Here is an 18,095-nt window from a genome sequence, read left to right as displayed (position 1 = left end):
TGGGTTGTTTTCCCAGACATGGACTAAGCCTAAAAATAAAGTACGTCTCTCTGTGGAATCTTCATTGGAAGACACATTGGCAACAGGCAAATAGATCTGGTCTCAAAGAGCACAAAACACAATCACTGCATCAACAGAAAATTGACCCTGACTGAAGGAAGAATACAATCATTTCGTCACTTCAGACTTCATCTTTTCCCGGGAAGCTGCCCACATTATTTCCCAAACAAAATACAGCTTGGCCGTAAGCAGGTTAGCTTAGAAACATGTGGGTGTAGTCCCTTAAAATAATGTGATAAATGGAGTGTCGCACATTACAGTAGTAGTTTAGGCCACGCAGGAGTGTTTATGCGAGATGTCTGTAGTGTGGAGAAAGTTTTCATGGGTAATTAATGAGCGGGAGGCAGAGGCAGATACATTGTGGTCTGAGTCCAGCTATGTGCTGTATAGACACAAGTTTCATGGATTATTCATCGCAGGGATATCCAGAGAAACGGAGAGGAATGAAGGCGGGAGAAGAAATACTGAGAGTAGAGGGCGAGAAATGCAAAGTCAGCTTTCCTGAGGTTTTGTGTCTAATTGCCCAGTGGCTCTTTTCCTGTTTTGTCTTTGCGTGTCTCTTTTCCGTTCCCTCCTGTTGTGTATAGTTGACTCATCTACAGTAACCTCGCTGTAACTTAATCTCAAAGGGAGTACACCTCACAGATCATCTCTCTTGCTTCCTGTTGCTCTCTATCTCATCTGCTTGTTGTTTTTTTTTTCTGCACTCTTGCAAAACCTTTTGCGTTCGCACTCCCCCTCTCATTTTACCGTCTCTTCTGTACCGTGCACTTCTCTCTGTCTCTCTTCTTGTGACGTCAACCACTACTGAGGCTCAGTGAGTGTGTGTGCGTAGGAAGGATGTGAGATGCCTCGGAGGTCAGCCCCCCGCTCTGCTCTGTGGCATCAGCTGCTGCTGGCCTTTTGGCAGTGCTGTTTACTGGCAGCTAATGACCCCAACAGAGGTCCACTAGTATTGGCTGCCTTGAAAGGTGGAGCGTTTTCTTTTTACCCCGGCAGTGTGTGATGAGAAGACGGAGAGAGACGCAACTTCACACAGTCCCTTTACAGAACCTGGGTTAGGATATGCATGAATTAAACAGCTGACCTTCCCGTTATACGCTTTGCATTTTACCCACTGTGTATTAGGTTTCTGAAACTTTACTGCACTTCTAAGCAGGGGCTAAAACACTTTAATACCAGTAATGTTTCCCGATTGATGATGGAGATTAGCGAATGTTAAGTCGAGATTAGAGAAAAAAGGCACTAATAGCAATGAGCTCAAGGCTGAGGGAGGCATCGTATTATTTTAGTATGCCAGTAAAAAGAAAATGCCCCTAAAGCTTCCAATCGTCACTTTCAACAAAACAATGTGCGGTTCAATAAAACTAGAAAACAATTGAGGGTATTGTGACCTTTTGTAATGACAGTCAGGCAGCAGTATCTGATCTGTCCAAAGAAATCTCTTTCTTTGTTGAATATGGCAAACAAAATAAACCTCGTTGTGTTTTCCAGATCAACGTCCGTGTGACCACCATGGATGCAGAGCTGGAGTTTGCCATCCAACCTAATACCACAGGAAAGCAGCTCTTTGACCAGGTGAGTGACATAACCACAACCTGAAAGCTCAAGGTTTGTACGCTCTGCAGGAGTCTTGGGGGTTAAAAACCCATGGTTTAACATCATTTTTAACATGATGCTTTCAGCACCTGTAAGACTTCCGATTTGTTTTGTTGTCAGGTGGTGAAGACGGTTGGCCTGCGGGAGGTCTGGTTCTTCGGCCTCCAGTATGTGGACAGTAAAGGTTACAGCACTTGGCTCAAACTCAATAAGAAGGTCTGTCTTACTCTACGTTCACTGTCTCTACCTCCTTCTCTTTTTAGTTCTTTGTCAGGGCCTTTCTCTTTTGCTTTTCTTCCCATGTTATCTGTTTGTCTTTCATCAGTCAGTGTCTTTTGTTTTGCCTAGAAGCTCTGCTGTGGTCTGGAGACTCTTTTTTTTTAACAGACTTCCTCTCTCGTTCAGGCCAACACACCCTTCAGCCTTAACACTCCTGCTGTTACAGGGTGTCTGTGTGTTTTTAAAGTATGCCTGAGAGAAAACCCCCCTCACACTCCACAAGTGTGTGTGAGAGGCAGCAGGGGGTACAGAAAAAATGAAGTGAATTCTGCTTAAATTGAAGTGCTGTGAAAACCGTGTGTGTTATGAGCACAGATGTGTTTGTTGTCCCCCAGATATATCAAAAGATCTGACCAGATTACAAACATTTATGCTGATGAATAGATGATCGGATGCTGATGTTGTGTCTGTCTTCCAGGTGACTCAGCAGGATGTGAAGAAAGAGAACCCTCTGCAGTTTAAGTTCAGGGCCAAGTTCTTCCCCGAGGATGTCTCGGAGGAACTCATTCAGGAGATCACCCAGAGACTCTTCTTCCTGCAGGTAAGAAGCCTCTCACTGGTGTAGTTCAAATGAGCCGATATTTATAGTTTAAGTACATTTAATAAGTTCCGTTTGTTAACTCCCTCCCTCCTGTTTCACCAGGTGAAGGAGGCCATCTTGAACGATGAGAACTACTGTCCCCCAGAGACAGCCGTGCTACTGGCGTCATATTCGGTCCAGGCCAAGTATGGAGACTACACCAAAGATGTCCACAAGCCTGGGTACCTCACCCATGACAGGCTGCTGCCTCAGAGGTACACACACACACACACAGCATATGTCACAATGTATAAGGCTCTGCTGTGGGTGTCGAGTTATCATACACAGACCTGTTGAACCCTGGAATGTTGGTTTGTGCCCTGTTGGAATGTTCAATGATTTCCTCTGGAGGAAACCGTTGTGTGAGGTGAAGTCATTGTGTTTGTGTGCACAGAGTCCTGGAGCAGCACAAGCTGACCAAGGAGCAGTGGGAGGACAGGATACAGACCTGGCACGAAGAACACCGAGGAATGCTCAGGTATGCGTCAGACGTTCCTTCTTCTTCTCCTGAGAACCAGATCACTATATTTCATATATATATATATATCTCTTCTAACTCCTGCTTGTCCTCCTCTTTAGAGAGGACTCGATGATGGAATATCTTAAAATTGCCCAGGACTTAGAGATGTACGGCGTCAACTACTTTGAGATCAAAAACAAGAAGGGCACACAGCTGTGGCTGGGCGTGGATGCCCTTGGCCTCAACATCTACGAACATGAAGACAAGTAAGGGACATGCACACACACGGACGTTGAGTTTATTTACAACACAAGTGATGCATTCTGGGGGGAAAATTCAGTCTAATCCTATAAAATGGCCTATTGGCCCGACAGTGAAGTTTTTAGTTACCACTGAGACGTGTTAAGACCTCAGCTTTCAGTCTAACAATCTTTTATTTTTCTAATTTTGCATGTGTTGTGCTTAGTGTGGGAACCCCGATAAATAATCAATACTGATGTGTATACAAGCTCATGATTACAAGGGCATCGGAGCTGTGGCTTGCAGTTGATTACTTAACCGCAGCAGACATGAGGACGACTGAGGAGGAGGAGGCTTATGATGCAACGCGCCACAAACCGATGTGTGTCTGTTCTACTCAACCTCATCTCAAGATCAGAGCCTTTTGTCTTGTTTGTTGGCAAAATAGATGAAAAATACAAAGCAAAACACAATAGTGTGATTCTGTAAGTTTCTGTCTTTGTCTTTTGGATTATTTTTCATAAGAGTGTAGTTTTTAATATGTTTTATAGATTTTTCAGCTTTGGAGCATTTCCTTTCACTGCTTTTCCCTTCCTGTTTGTTATCTGAAGTCATCACTACTGCCATCCTTGTTCTCTTGTCCAGGGGACAAAGGAAGGAAAGAGGGATAGTTTCTACTTCCTCTATCTATTATTCCCTTCTATTTTCTTTCTTTCCTTTTGCTCTTTTTGAGTAAATAACACCCACCATGCTTGCCACTCTTGGCAGGAAGTGATCAGTTTCATCCACCTACTTCTCTTTTCTGTCACGCTTCACTAAAACTGAAAGTGTGTTCAGTCTCATGATTTCCTGTAAGATGATCTGTTCACACTAGGCTCTATCTGCTGGCTGAAAGTTAGAAAACCTTCCACAACCAACGGAGTAACACCCACTATTCTGAATATCACCACATGAGTGGGACGCAAGTTGAAGTGTTAACTGTTCACCACTTATTTTCTCAGGTTGACCCCAAAGATTGGCTTCCCCTGGAGTGAGATTCGAAACATCTCCTTCAATGACAAAAAGTTTGTCATCAAACCGATTGACAAGAAAGCGCCTGTGAGTGTCCCATTTGTTAAAAGTATAACGAAGTCAACAAATGTCTTTCTTCTTAATGTATAGCGGAAACTTGACCTGCGTCACATTAAAGGATATGTTTCTCTCATGTAGGACTTTGTGTTCTACGCTCCTCGACTGCGCATCAACAAGCGTGTGCTGGCGTTGTGTATGGGGAACCACGAGCTGTACATGAGGAGGAGGAAGCCCGACACCATCGAGGTGCAGCAGATGAAGGCTCAGGCCCGAGAGGAGAAGCACCACAAACAGATGGAGAGGTACTTCATTTGGTTTGGTCCTACGGTCAGAGAAAAGAAGTTCAAATATTATATATGATTCCAATTGATGTATATGCCTGTCCAAAGTTTTGCAGATACGATACAATGGATATACACTTCACTGACTTTTGACAATGCATGAATATATATCCAAACACTTCCACTTGAATATTTAAGTCCAATGGAAATCAAAAGTAGCTGCTGTAGTAGAGCTTCTCCACCAGAGGGCAGTCTTTCCTCTTTTACTTTCTTTATCTGAGGCGTTCAGTTAAAGCTTCTGCAGAATTTACCAGCCCTTCATTCGGGTCAGGATAATTTGCTGCGTTCCTCTGTGTTTGTCACTATATTAAAGTAAAAAGCCTGAAAGATGTAATTACAAAACTTCTCAGGGCTCAGCTGGAGAATGAGAAGAAGAAGCGAGAGTATGCAGAGAAAGAGAAGGAGAGGATAGAGCGCGAGAAGGACGAGCTCATGGAGAGGCTGAGGCAGATTGAAGAGCAGACGATGAAAGCTCAGAAAGGTACTTTTTTATTCCTCTTTGCTGCTGCCCTCCTGATGAAAGATGAAAGATGAGATCATGTGTCACATGTTGGTGTGTCTGCCCTCCACAGAGCTGGAGGAACAGACTCGCCGGGCCCTGGAGCTGGAGCAGGAGAGGAGGAGAGCGAGGGAGGAGGCCGAGAGGCTGGAGAGAGAGAGGCAGGTGGCGGAGGAGGCCAAGGCAGAGCTGGCCAGACAGGCTGCAGACCAGCAGAAGACCCAGGAACAACTGGTGTGTGTGTGTGTGTGTGTTCACTGATGGTGTGAGCAACTACAGGCTGGCTTACATGGATATTCAAAAGTTTTTGTTCACACAATTCTCTGGTGCGGGGTCTATATTTTCTCCAGGCTGCTGAACTGGCTGAATTCACAGCCAAGATCGCTCTCCTGGAGGAAGCCAAGAGGAAGAAAGACGATGAGGCCTCAGAATGGCAGTATAAGGTACAGGATTACAGGGGAACACCGGCTTCTTTAGATGTCCCCAGACGTTCAGCCATGTCTTGTAACATGATGGGTATATTTCACACTCTGTCTCCATGCCCTCCAGGCTCTGTCAGCCCAGGAGGACCTGGAGAAGACCAAGGAGGAGCTGAAGACTGCCATGACTGTGGTGCCAGCACCTCCGGGTGACTATGCTGAAAACGAGCACGATGAGCAGGATGACAACCACACAGAGGCCAGCTCAGAGCTCTCCAATGAGGGCGTCAGCCAGCAGGACCTCCGCAGTGAAGAGGCGCGCGTCACCGAAGCCCAGAAGAACGAGAGGGTGAAGAAACAGCTGCAGGTGAGAACGAGGGTCCAATGTAGCATGGCCAGACCTGCCAGCCTGTGCACAGTTTGCACCCCTCCCGCTTCCCGCGTCCTGTCTCGCTGCAGGCAGGGTTGGGGCTCCAGGAGGGACCGTCAGCCGGGGCGGACTATGCTCAGTCTCACAAAGTCCTGTGATATATGCAACTTTGTGCAGCAATTCATTGTGCGGACAGCGGTGATTCCTGTATCAAGGTTGCCAAAGTGGGACTTTAAAAATTGGTCCAGGGTTGGCGTGAATGCGTCCAAGTAAAATCTGAAACGTTTCATTGAAAAGCTTTATTGATTAATAACAGAATTGTATGACCCTGCTCACTGCTTTTCCAAATGTCAAATGAACTCTCACACACTTCACTAAAAACTTCACTGTCGGGCCAATAGGCCATTTTATAGGATTAGACTGAATTTTCCCCCCAGAATGCAATATACAGTTCATTTAAATCCCCAAATATACAAGTACCATCGAATATATGAGAAATGACCCTCGTATAGAAAACAACCTGGGGTCGAAAATGAGTGCAAAACTTACCTTTTTGAATAAAACTTTTCAAATAAACGCACCTCTTCAATTTAACCAAAAGAGATTTGCGTCACACAAACACAAATAACAAGATTATATTATTTTCTAACAGCAGTTTTGTTGCAAAGAAGAAACACCAGTCAAGAAATGGCAAATAAGGGTAAGATAATGCATCCTTCTCTGTCCATTCTTTAAACTCCTGCTGGCTTAGACTGCTCTTAAGAAGATCTACTGGTCATGATCAATCAATCCGACAAAAGTGCATCAAATCTCTGAATGTCTTTCCTCACTTTGAATACACGACAGGGCCTGTAGATCTAGGCTGGGCTACTGCATAAGCCAGGACTGAAGCTATGGCAAGAAAAATTTTAACCGCAACCAAAGAGATTTTTAACAACCAGAGCGCCCCAAAAAGTATGACATCGCCATCTGAAAGGGCCAAGTTATGTTCAGGATCACATGAACATTGAAATGGTATTTATGGACCAGAGTGTTTTGTGAGTATGTTGTGGAGGCAGCGCACGTCTTTTAAATCATACTTCACTCAGAGGAACGTATGAGTCCATTTCTGTTCCACCAGCAAGATCCTCATTGAAAATGATCTCTAGTGGGAACCCTGATTTACATATTGGACATGCATAGAGGCTGTATATAAGTGGCTTTGCATCAATCTGATTTTAAATGATTTTTTTGCGCTTCTGTCCCGTCTCTTCTCTGCAACCTTTATACCTTTTCTTTGCCCTCTGTTGTTTTTCCTCTTCTTTCTTTTTTACCTTTTGCTTCTTTCCTTCATCTTTATCCTTCCTCCTCCTTCCTCATCGCACTCTCGTCCTTCCGTCTCTTTTCTCTCCCAGACGTTAAGCTCAGAGTTGGCCGAGGCCAGAGACGAAACCAAGAAGACGCAGAACGACGTTCTCCACACGGAGAACGTGAAGGCGGGCCGAGACAAATACAAGACGCTGCGGCAGATCCGATCCGGCAACACGAAGCAGCGCATCGATGAGTTTGAGTCCATGTGAGCGCAGCGCCTCAGGGGTACCTGCTCCAGAACTGTCCCCTCAGCAGCTGCTCAATTTCCATGGACAACAGTTGCTGCCCCCGACACCCCGAGGCAGTCTTGAGAAATCCTCTTGTCGAACTTTGCCAAAGTCCCGCCCCCACATCTCCATATATGGACGCCACTCTGAACAAGCAAATCTTGTCCTGCAGAGATCCCCTGTGATCCTTAAAGCACAGACGAGAAACTGTTCAACCGAAAGGGAAGCAATTGGATTTTTTTTTTTTTTTTTTTGAGCAAACATGGCCATAGAAAGCTACTTTTGTTGTTGCTTTTTTGCTTTGCTTGACAACTTGAATGCAAAGGTTTAGAATGATTACCTGTCTCCTTGTTTTTGAGTGACTTCCCTCTGCTTTAGTTAGACCCGCCCTTCTTTTTAGTTGGCCATCGAACACATTAAGCTACAGGCTGTGTATAAACCCTGGAGTTTAGGGATAAATGAGGTCACTACCATGATTCAGCCTCTAAGCTATATCCATGTCGAAACATATCACAAGCTAGTCATGCTACTTCTCTTAGCATCTGTGAGGTCTTTTCACTCTAATCAATCAATTCAAACTGTCATTTCAATGTTACATTTACAGGTTCATGTGAAAAATGACACTGCAGTATTTTTTTAAGTTTAATTTCAGGCTGGATATGAAGAATAGCAGTAAGTGAGTTGACCCTCGTAGGGAAAAGAGCCACCCAACTTGTCACGTGACGGGTTTCTATGAAGTAATGTAGCAACGGTAACAAAGGGAAAGTATGTTCTTTACATGCAGAGGTGATAGGACAGCATGTGAGCCTAGAAGTGTTATAAAGATATGCTAACTGGTAGCTGTTTAGTGTTTCATTCCCAGTCACCGTCGATGGTTTTCTCTGCCTACCGGCTCACAGAGGAAGCCAGCGCAACACACGGGACAGAGAGACGAGTACTTTGTCCCAGCTGTTTGTCTACCTGTCCAACCGTTTGGGTGAAAAGTATATACAGATGTGTAAGCTGAGACCTGGCACCTCTCTGGCTGGGGAGCTTCTGAAAACATCGGTCCTTGTCCCAGAACGAATCTCTACCTCAGTAATGTTAGCGGTGGTGACTGACAGTCAAACCCCCCCCCCCCCCCCCCTTCCAAAAATACTAAACAAAAAGGAAGGTCACATCCTTGAGTGGTGGTCCTGGGAAGGCTCCATTGGTTGGGTTCAGGATCTCAAGAGAACATTAAGGGTCGAGGGTGGACATTTTTTGCATTATGGGTCATTCTAATGTTAAGGGACCTTGCTATTGTGATTTCTACAAATCTCTCCCGAGTCAAATAAAAGGTTTGGCCAATTTCTTGCTGTAAAATCGTATTATGAATGAATCATTTGTGCTCAAACTAACTGACTCCATCTTTTGTGGGGTGGAAATATGTTCCAGGGTGCATTTTCTTTTTTTTAATGAGTGAATAAAGTTTTCTTCTTTTTTTCTATTTACAAAATGATGACAATGTTACGGAATAATTTGTTATGCTGTACTTGACAGCTGGTGTAGGTTGATATTTTTTTTTTTTAATAGTTTTAAAGTTAAAGCACTGAAGCGTCTAGTGTTAACGTCAGTGTCTATTGTTAGTTTGCCATAGCGGGTGAAAAAGTGATCCTGTGCTTCCAGCTCATATTTTTGTATTGTGTTCAAAGACCCTAAACCAGCAGCACACATCTCTACTGGGCAGCTTCATGAGAGGGGAAAACTCTAGTTGACACGTCCACACACACACACACTCAGTCTGAAAGGCTTCAGTTAGACTACGTTGTTCTTCAGACTGTTATCGGCCCTCCTGTCCCCTCCATTGAAGCCAGTGTCTGTGATGTGATCTCTGGCACCAGCTGTCATGTTTTGCCGCTTTTTTTTTCTCATGTTGGTATTCTTTGAGATAGATGGCACAGATGGATTGCAGTCCATTTCATTAGTTCTGAAATAAAAGTTTTAAATTTTGTTCTTTTGTTCTGACCCATTTGTATCACAGATTTATATCCTGATAACCTATCTGGATTCAGTTCTAACCCTTTTTTTCTTTCCTAATATATAAAGGATGATTTATCACCATCTCTAGATTAATTCATACGTTTGACTGATTTGGCTTCAAGCCTGAGCGACTATGATTAAAAACATATCTTGTGTAAATGATACAAAACATTTGACCAACAGACTGGTTCAGAAGTATAACCTATGGTGTGTGTGTGTATATATATATATATACACGTGTGTATGTACAGTATGTCCTCTGTAAAGCTCCTTCAGTTTTGTTGTTAGTGTTTCAAATGTGTGGAGGAAACAGACTGGACCTTCCTGAAACACAGTTGGGGTTTCATCCTTTCACCTCATGTTGTCACGCATCACTAGTGTCAGCACTTTCACTCAAAAATCACTGCACCTCACAAGGAGCGAACTCATGACCTCAGGTCTTCTGAGCAGTCTGCTAACTGACTGAGCTATTTGGTCACACCGCCTTCACTCAGCTCTGAAACACAGAAAACCTCTGGAACAAAACTAACATTCAAGCTCCTTTACAACAACGAGAGATTGTTCTGCACATTTACAAATAAAACATCAGATCACATTATGAATCGTCTTCAGCTCTGGTGTCTGATCGGTCGTGGAAGCAGACCGGACCTTCCTGGACCAGAGATGGATTTGAACCCTTCTCCTCAGAGCGCCGCGCGTCACTCGCTGTCAGCTGCTGATCTCGGTGAGCTGTCCCTGAAGCACCAGGCCCGCACATCTGTTCTGGGATTTGTTCTCCACACTGCTGCTGTGTTATCTTCTGACAATCACATTCCCAGCCCGCGAGTCGAGAACCGAGCAACATGTGAAAAACGAAATCCAACCCGCTTGACCACCTATGACGCTTTTCGACATTAATTCCCAGCCCGCGAGTCGAGAACCGAGCAACATGTGAAAAACGGAATCCAACCCGCTTGACCACCTATGACGCTTTTCAACATGTTATACGATGACTTTAAGAGACTTTTTTCGAAATGAACTCCACTTTTTACATTTTTTACAGAAATGTAAAGAAACACAAGGTTTGATAAGATACAACATTATATACACAGTTAATAAGAATTATTTAATAAATAATTTAGAATAAATATTTAAACATAATTATTTAGAAATTAATATTGTATGTTTACAACATACTATACTGTTTACTACACTAAGTTTACTAAACTTAGTACAGGTTAGGGTTCAAAACGTCATAGATAGTCAAGCGGTTTGGATTCCTGGTTTTTCATACGGCCGGTTCTCGACTGGAAATTAATGTCGAAAAACATCTCATGAAAGTCATCGTATAACATGTTGAAAAGCGTCATAAAATGAATTAGAATAGAAAACCCCTTACTGTATAATTGTCCTGTAACAGTAATAGATTACTCAGTATTACTTTGAGTCATACAAGTATATTTCTTGTGACAGATAATTTACCTAAAAAAGGTATTTTATAATCAAGCACGTGGTATTTTTAGTTGCTGTAGGCCTAAATGATAATTCAATCTGACATTTAATCGATAGAAAGAGAATAATTGTGATGATGTACTAATGTATTAAATACATTTGGGGTATTGTGTTGGGAATATATCACTATTTGACATGAGGCTCTACTTCCCTCTCACCGGTGAACTCTGACCCGATGACGCATGCGCACACGAGTGACAACAACTTGAGTGGATCCTCACACGGGAGAAGTTCTCGAGTCCTCCTGAACCTGCTCCACAGAGACTTATGGAGGATGAAGTGAAACAGGAGAGGAAGGAAAACAACATGGATAACTGGAGTTCATTGTGAGTTATTCTGTCATTATTGGGTTATTTAGTCAGAGGCTGAACGGACACAAACAAACACGGACAGGTAGCTTCATTTGTAGCTAGCCTAAAGCTAACCTATGCTAACGTCTCTACAGTTGGTACTTTGCCTGTTTGGGGTGAATAAATGAATGACGCAGCGGTCAAATTCACCTGAATCATGCGAGACGTAAACAAGAGATTATTAAACATGGCGTTTTATATCGATTTTATTCAGTTTTCCTACTGTTATTGTCAAAGGAAATCAACGCCACCTGTGATGCAATGAAGTTAGCGCACATGCTCTTGAACTACATCCGGATGTGATGATCCTGTCTACTCGGTTTCCGGTTTGTTTTGAAAGTTAATTTATGAGTGAAATAAAAAAAGACTGACGATACATCATCATTTTTTCCTGAGTGATGAAGCTGCTTGTTACATAAATTACACATTGTATTGTTTGACTATCATATTTATTGATACTGAGTGATACATGTGCCCACTGATCACAGAAGAAGTTGGAAACAACTTTGGTGATTTTGTAGTTAAAAGTCAAGCTCAAAGAACAGCCACGTCCACTTTCCAGTAAGGTCTTCTACGACATATTTCTTGACTTAATTTGATTAGAATTATTTAAAATAGTTAACGACAAAATGAACTGAAAGATAATTTATCAGTGCAAATATCCACTCTTTATTTCCTACAACAAGGTCTGTTTGAATGTTTGTGACATGGTTCAACTTGAAATGAATGAAGGACTTTATTTATTCTGTTTCATCGTAGACGCTTCCAGGAGGTCTGGTGTTGACTCGGTCTGTGGGAACTCTGGAGGAGTCTTCAGGTTTGTCCAAATCCTGCATTTCTCTGTCATTTTATCCATGAATGTGTTGCTTTTCAGTGCTTTTATTTGTCTCACACTTTTAGATGTTTGGCCTCAATGACATCTGGGAAGAAGACGTGATGAAGAGCAACTGAGAGAACATCGTCTCTGTGTTACAGCTCTGAGGTAGGGTATTTATTTTCTCATTACCAGCTGCATTGTGTTGAATGTTGAATATTGACGGCATAAGAAATATTTTAAATGTAGTGGCCTCTTTAGCTTCATGAACTTGTTGATATGATCTGTAATGGACGTTCAGTGTGAATATCATTATCTCTGATGTCTCCTCAGAATAACTGAAGATGATATTACAGCACATTTAAGGAGCTCATTTTCTTCTTTGTTGGTTCTCAGAGAAAAGACAAAAGGCGGTGGGGGAGGAGCAGCAGACAGGATGGAGACAAAGTGTTCAAGGTGAGAGACGGGCCCCAAAAACACCACCGTTCTTCCACATCTGGAAACTGCAAATGACATGATACTTGTATGTGAATGGTTGTGTGTCTGTAATGTGTTTTGTTTGCATCTCTGTCCTTCAGAAAACGCCAGCGGAGCAGCTGGAGAAGCTCAGGGAGGCTCATGAGAAGCAGCTCAGCCGTCCGAGATCTCAGACAGAGGAAGCTGGACCAAGTCAAAGTAAGGGAACACCAGTGAATCAAAATGTTGTCTTAATACTGTGATTATTGTTTCAGCAAGTAAAGTATGCCATAAACATATCAGTATAGTTTGTCATGAAAATGTACTAATATAGTTTGCACTCATGAAAACGTTGTTGTATTTATTGTTGCAGTAGTAATAATACATGTATGTGATGCATTCTCTAACGTTGTCCTTCTCTTCTTCTCTCCTCAGATGAGTGCAGACTTTCCAGACCAGACCAGACCAGAGGACGACGGGGTTTCTTCTCTTCACCGCACAGCAGCAGAAGAAGACGTGTGTCTTCTTCTGCTGCTGTGCGGTTACTCTGAGATCTAAAATAGAGAGTGGGGGGTGGAACAAATTTTGAAAATTTGCTGTACAGCTACATTTTTGAATAAAAACATTTACATAACCCTCGCCGGTCATTTCTCTGAAAACCCAGGAGGAGACGGACGTCTCGACTCCCGGGGTAGTGGACATTGATGTCTTCACATAGGTGGGGAGCAAACCCGGGTCTGCGCGATCCAAACCGGGAACCTTGTAAACGCACCATCATGTCACTCACGCTTTGAACTCTTCTCTCGCTACATTTGACTTCTTCCTTTGGCTGTTGGACCTCAAAAGTTACTGCACCACATAAGGATTGAACACACAACCTCCTGTCTTCTAAGCAGTCTTCTAAGCAGTCGTCTATCACCACGAGCTATCTGATCTGATGCACATATCTGGCTCATTGCATCTTTGTCTCCTCTGTTTTGACTGGTTGACCTTAAGATGTAACGCATGACTGAAGGTACAAACTCATAACCTCCAGTCACTCATAACCCAGCCTCACGTATGTCAAGTCGTACATCTTCATACAATATTTAACTTCCTCATCTTGGGTGTTGGACCTTAAAATTCACCGCACCACGGGATGGAGCCCACAACCTCCAGACTCCTGATCGGTCCTCTATCACCCTGAGCCATCGGATCTGACACGCTGAGCTGCTGCAGCGTCACACATCCTCCTGCAAAAATAAACCATCACTCTTCTCTGTGAAGCTCCTTCAGTTTTGTTGTTAGTGTTTCAAATGTGTGGAGGAAACAGACTGGACCTTCCTGAAACACAGTTGGGGTTTCATCCTTTCACCTCATGTTGTCACGCGTGATGCGTGTGTCAGCACTTTCACTCAAAAAGCACTGCACCTCACAAGGAGCGAACTCATGACCTCAGGTCTTCTGAGCAGTCTGCTAACTGACTGAGCTATTTGGTCACACCGCCTTCACTCAGCTCTGAAACACAGAAAACCTCTGGAACAAAACTAACATTCAAGCTCCTTTACAACAACGAGAGATTGTTCTGCACATTTACAAATAAAACATCAGATCACATTATGAATCGTCTTCAGCTCTGGTGTCTCTGATCGGTCGTGGAAGCAGACCGGACCTTCCTGGACCAGAGATGGATTTGAACCCTTCTCCTCAGGGCGCCACACGTCACTCGCTGTCAGCTGCTGATCTCGGTGAGCTGTCCCTGAAGCACCAGGCCCGCACATCTGTTGACCCACCTATGACGCTTTTCGACATTCATTCCCAGCCCGCGAGTCGAGAACCAAGCAACATGTGAAAAACGGAATCCAACCCGCTTGACCACCTATGACGCTTTTCGACATTAATTCCCAGCCTATGACGCTTTTCAACATGTTATACGATGACTTTTATGAGACTTTTTTCGACATTAATTCCCAGCCCGCCAGTCGAGAACCGGCCGCATGAAAAACCAGGAATCCAACCCGCTTGACCATCTATGACGTTTTGAACCCTAACCCTAACCTGTACTAAGTACACAATGTAAAACATGCAACAATGTAAAGAAACACAAGGTTTGATAAGATGCAACATTATATACACAGTTAGTAAGAATTATTTAATGAATAATTTAGAATAAATATTTTAAAATAATTATTTAGATATTAATATTGGATGTTTACGACATATTACACTGTAAGTTCAGTAAACTTACTATAGTGTACTTAGTACACGTTAGGGTTAGGGTTTAGGTTACGATGACTTTTATGAGACTTTTCAACATTCACAATTTCATAACAATTTCCATGCCGCGAGTCGAGAACCGGCCGCTATCTATGACATTTGAACCCTAACCCTAACCTGTACTAAGTACACAATGTAAAACATGCAACAATGTAAAGAAACACAAGGTTTGATAAGATACATTATATACACAGTTAGTAAGAATTATTTAATAAATAATTTAGAATAAATATTTTAAAATAATTATTTAGATATTAATATTGGATGTTTACGACATACTATACTGTAAGTTCAGTAAACTTACTATAGTGTACTTAGTACAGGTTAGGGTTAGGGTTCAAACGTCATAGATAGCGGCCGGTTCTCAATTGTTATGAAATTGTGAATGTTGAAAAGTCTCATAAAAGTCATCGTAACCTAAACCCTAACCCTAACCTGTACTAAGTACACTATAGTAAGTTTACTGAACTTACAGTGTAATATGTCGTAAACATCCAATATTAATATCTAAATAATTATATTAAAATATTTATTCTAAATTATTTATTAAATAATTCTTACTAACTGTGTATATAATGTTGCATCTTATCAAACCTTGTGTTTCTTTACATTGTTGCATGTTTTACATTGTGTACTTAGTACAGGTTAGGGTTAGGGTTCAAAACGTCATAGATAGTCAAGCGGGTTGGATTCCTGGTTTTTCATGCGGCCGGTTCTCGACTGGCGGGCTGGGAATTAATGTCGAAAAAAGTCTCATAAAAGTCATCGTATAACATGTTGAAAAGCGTCATAGGCTGGGAATTAATGTCGAAAAGCGTCATAGGTGGTCAAGCGGGTTGGATTCCGTTTTTCACATGTTGCTTGGTTCTCGACTCGCGGGCTGGGAATTAATGTCGAAAAGCGTCATAGGTGGTCAAGCGGGTTGGATTCCGTTTTTCACATGTTGCTCGGTTCTCGACTCGCGGGCTGGGAATTAATGTCGAAAAGCGTCATAGGTGGTCAAGCGGGTTGGATTTCGTTTTTCACACGTTGCTCGGTTCTCGACTCGCGGGCTGGGAATGTGATTGTCAGAAGATAACACAGCAGCAGTGTGGAGAACAAATCCCAGAACAGATGTGCGGGCCTGGTGCTTCAGGGACAGCTCACCGAGATCAGCAGCTGACAGCGAGTGACGTGTGGCGCCCTGAGGAGAAGGGTTCAAATCCATCTCTGGTCCAGGAAGGTCCGGTCTGCTTCCACGACCGATCAGACACCAGAGCTGAAGACGATTCATAATGTGATCTGATGTTTTATTTGTAAATGTGCAGAACAATCTCTCGTTGTTGTAAAGGAGCTTGAATGTTAGTTTTGTTCCAGAGGTTTTCTGTGTTTCAGAGCTGAGTGAAGGTGGTGTGACCAAATAGCTCAGTCAGTTAGCAGACTGCTCAGAAGACCAGAGGTCATGAGTTCGCTCCTTGTGAGGTGCAGTGCTTTTTGAGTGAAAGTGCTGACACTAGTGATGCGTGACAACATGAGGTGAAAGGATGAAACCCCAACTGTGTTTCAGGAAGGTCCAGTCTGTTTCCTCCACACATTTGAAACACTAACAACAAAACTGAAGGAGCTTCACAGAGAAGAGTGATGGTTTATTTTTGCAGGAGGATGTGTGACGCTGCAGCAGCTCAGCGTGTCAGATCCGATGGCTCAGGGTGATAGAGGACCGATCAGGAGTCTGGAGGTTGTGGGCTCCATCCCGTGGTGCGGTGAATTTTAAGGTCCAACACCCAAGATGAGGAAGTTAAATATTGTATGAAGATGTACGACTTGACATACGTGAGGCTGGGTTATGAGTGACTGGAGGTTATGAGTTTGTACCTTCAGTCATGCGTTACATCTTAAGGTCAACCAGTCAAAACAGAGGAGACAAAGATGCAATGAGCCAGATATGTGCATCAGATCAGATAGCTCGTGGTGATAGACGACTGCTTAGAAGACAGGAGGTTGTGTGTTCAATCCTTATGTGGTGCAGTAACTTTTGAGGTCCAACAGCCAAAGGAAGAAGTCAAATGTAGCGAGAGAAGAGTTCAAAGCGTGAGTGACATGATGGTGCGTTTACAAGGTTCCCGGTTTGGATCGCGCAGACCCGGGTTTGCTCCCCACCTATGTGAAGACATCAATGTCCACTACCCCGGGAGTCGAGACGTCCGTCTCCTCCTGGGTTTTCAGAGAAATGACCGGCGAGGGTTATGTAAATGTTTTTATTCAAAAATTTAGCTGCACAGCAAATTTTCAAAATTTGTTCCACCCCCCACTCTCTATTTTAGATCTCAGAGTAACCGCACAGCAGCAGAAGAAGACACACGTCTTCTTCTGCTGCTGTGCGGTGAAGAGAAGAAACCCCGTCGTCCTCTGGTCTGGTCTGGTCTGGAAAGTCTGCACTCATCTGAGGAGAGAAGAAGAGAAGGACAACGTTAGAGAATGCATCACATACATGTATTATTACTACTGCAACAATAAATACAACAACGTTTTCATGAGTGCAAACTATATTAGTACATTTTCATGACAAACTATACTGATATGTTTATGGCATACTTTACTTGCTGAAACAATAATCACAGTATTAAGACAACATTTTGATTCACTGGTGTTCCCTTACTTTGACTTGGTCCAGCTTCCTCTGTCTGAGATCTCGGACGGCTGAGCTGCTTCTCATGAGCCTCCCTGAGCTTCTCCAGCTGCTCCGCTGGCGTTTTCTGAAGGACAGAGATGCAAACAAAACACATTACAGACACACAACCATTCACATACAAGTATCATGTCATTTGCAGTTTCCAGATGTGGAAGAACGGTGGTGTTTTTGGGGCCCGTCTCTCACCTTGAACACTTTGTCTCCATCCTGTCTGCTGCTCCTCCCCCACCGCCTTTTGTCTTTTCTCTGAGAACCAACAAAGAAGAAAATGAGCTCCTTAAATGTGCTGTAATATCATCTTCAGTTATTCTGAGGAGACATCAGAGATAATGATATTCACACTGAACGTCCATTACAGATCATATCAACAAGTTCATGAAGCTAAAGAGGCCACTACATTTAAAATATTTCTTATGCCGTCAATATTCAACATTCAACACAATGCAGCTGGTAATGAGAAAATAAATACCCTACCTCAGAGCTGTAACACAGAGACGATGTTCTCTCAGTTGCTCTTCATCACGTCTTCTTCCCAGATGTCATTGAGGCCAAACATCTAAA

General features: G+C 43.1%; 1 protein-coding gene and 1 long non-coding RNA gene across 2 annotated transcripts in view; both read left to right on the top strand.

Annotated features, from left to right (window-relative positions):
* LOC306797256 (radixin) overlaps positions 1 to 9,460 on the top strand; it is a 15,119-nt gene extending 5,659 nt beyond the window's left edge. Inside the window, exons 3-15 of the mRNA XM_079296516.1 lie at positions 1,555 to 1,638; positions 1,780 to 1,875; positions 2,357 to 2,479; positions 2,582 to 2,733; positions 2,913 to 2,996; positions 3,098 to 3,244; positions 4,220 to 4,316; positions 4,428 to 4,591; positions 4,981 to 5,111; positions 5,203 to 5,363; positions 5,480 to 5,572; positions 5,679 to 5,915; positions 7,313 to 9,460. Of these exons, the coding sequence (XP_079152642.1) occupies positions 1,555 to 1,638; positions 1,780 to 1,875; positions 2,357 to 2,479; positions 2,582 to 2,733; positions 2,913 to 2,996; positions 3,098 to 3,244; positions 4,220 to 4,316; positions 4,428 to 4,591; positions 4,981 to 5,111; positions 5,203 to 5,363; positions 5,480 to 5,572; positions 5,679 to 5,915; positions 7,313 to 7,477 (1,734 nt within the window). The 3' untranslated portion in view covers positions 7,478 to 9,460. The remainder of the gene's footprint in view (positions 1 to 1,554; positions 1,639 to 1,779; positions 1,876 to 2,356; positions 2,480 to 2,581; positions 2,734 to 2,912; positions 2,997 to 3,097; positions 3,245 to 4,219; positions 4,317 to 4,427; positions 4,592 to 4,980; positions 5,112 to 5,202; positions 5,364 to 5,479; positions 5,573 to 5,678; positions 5,916 to 7,312) is intronic.
* A 1,717-nt stretch (positions 9,461 to 11,177) lies between these two features.
* Positions 11,178 to 13,117, top strand: LOC306797365. The gene is made up of 6 exons (XR_013773121.1): positions 11,178 to 11,313; positions 12,097 to 12,154; positions 12,238 to 12,319; positions 12,548 to 12,607; positions 12,730 to 12,826; positions 13,043 to 13,117. It is a non-coding gene; the product is annotated as an uncharacterized lncRNA (long non-coding RNA).
* Positions 13,118 to 18,095: the final 4,978 nt, after the last annotated feature.

This window comes from Melanostigma gelatinosum (genome assembly GCF_949748355.1).
Source record: "Melanostigma gelatinosum genome assembly, chromosome: 24".
In the NCBI taxonomy this organism is placed as follows: Eukaryota; Metazoa; Chordata; class Actinopteri; order Perciformes; family Zoarcidae; genus Melanostigma; species Melanostigma gelatinosum.
The sequence above is the reverse complement of the archived record's forward strand: the minus strand, read 5'-3'. Positions and strand labels throughout refer to the sequence as shown.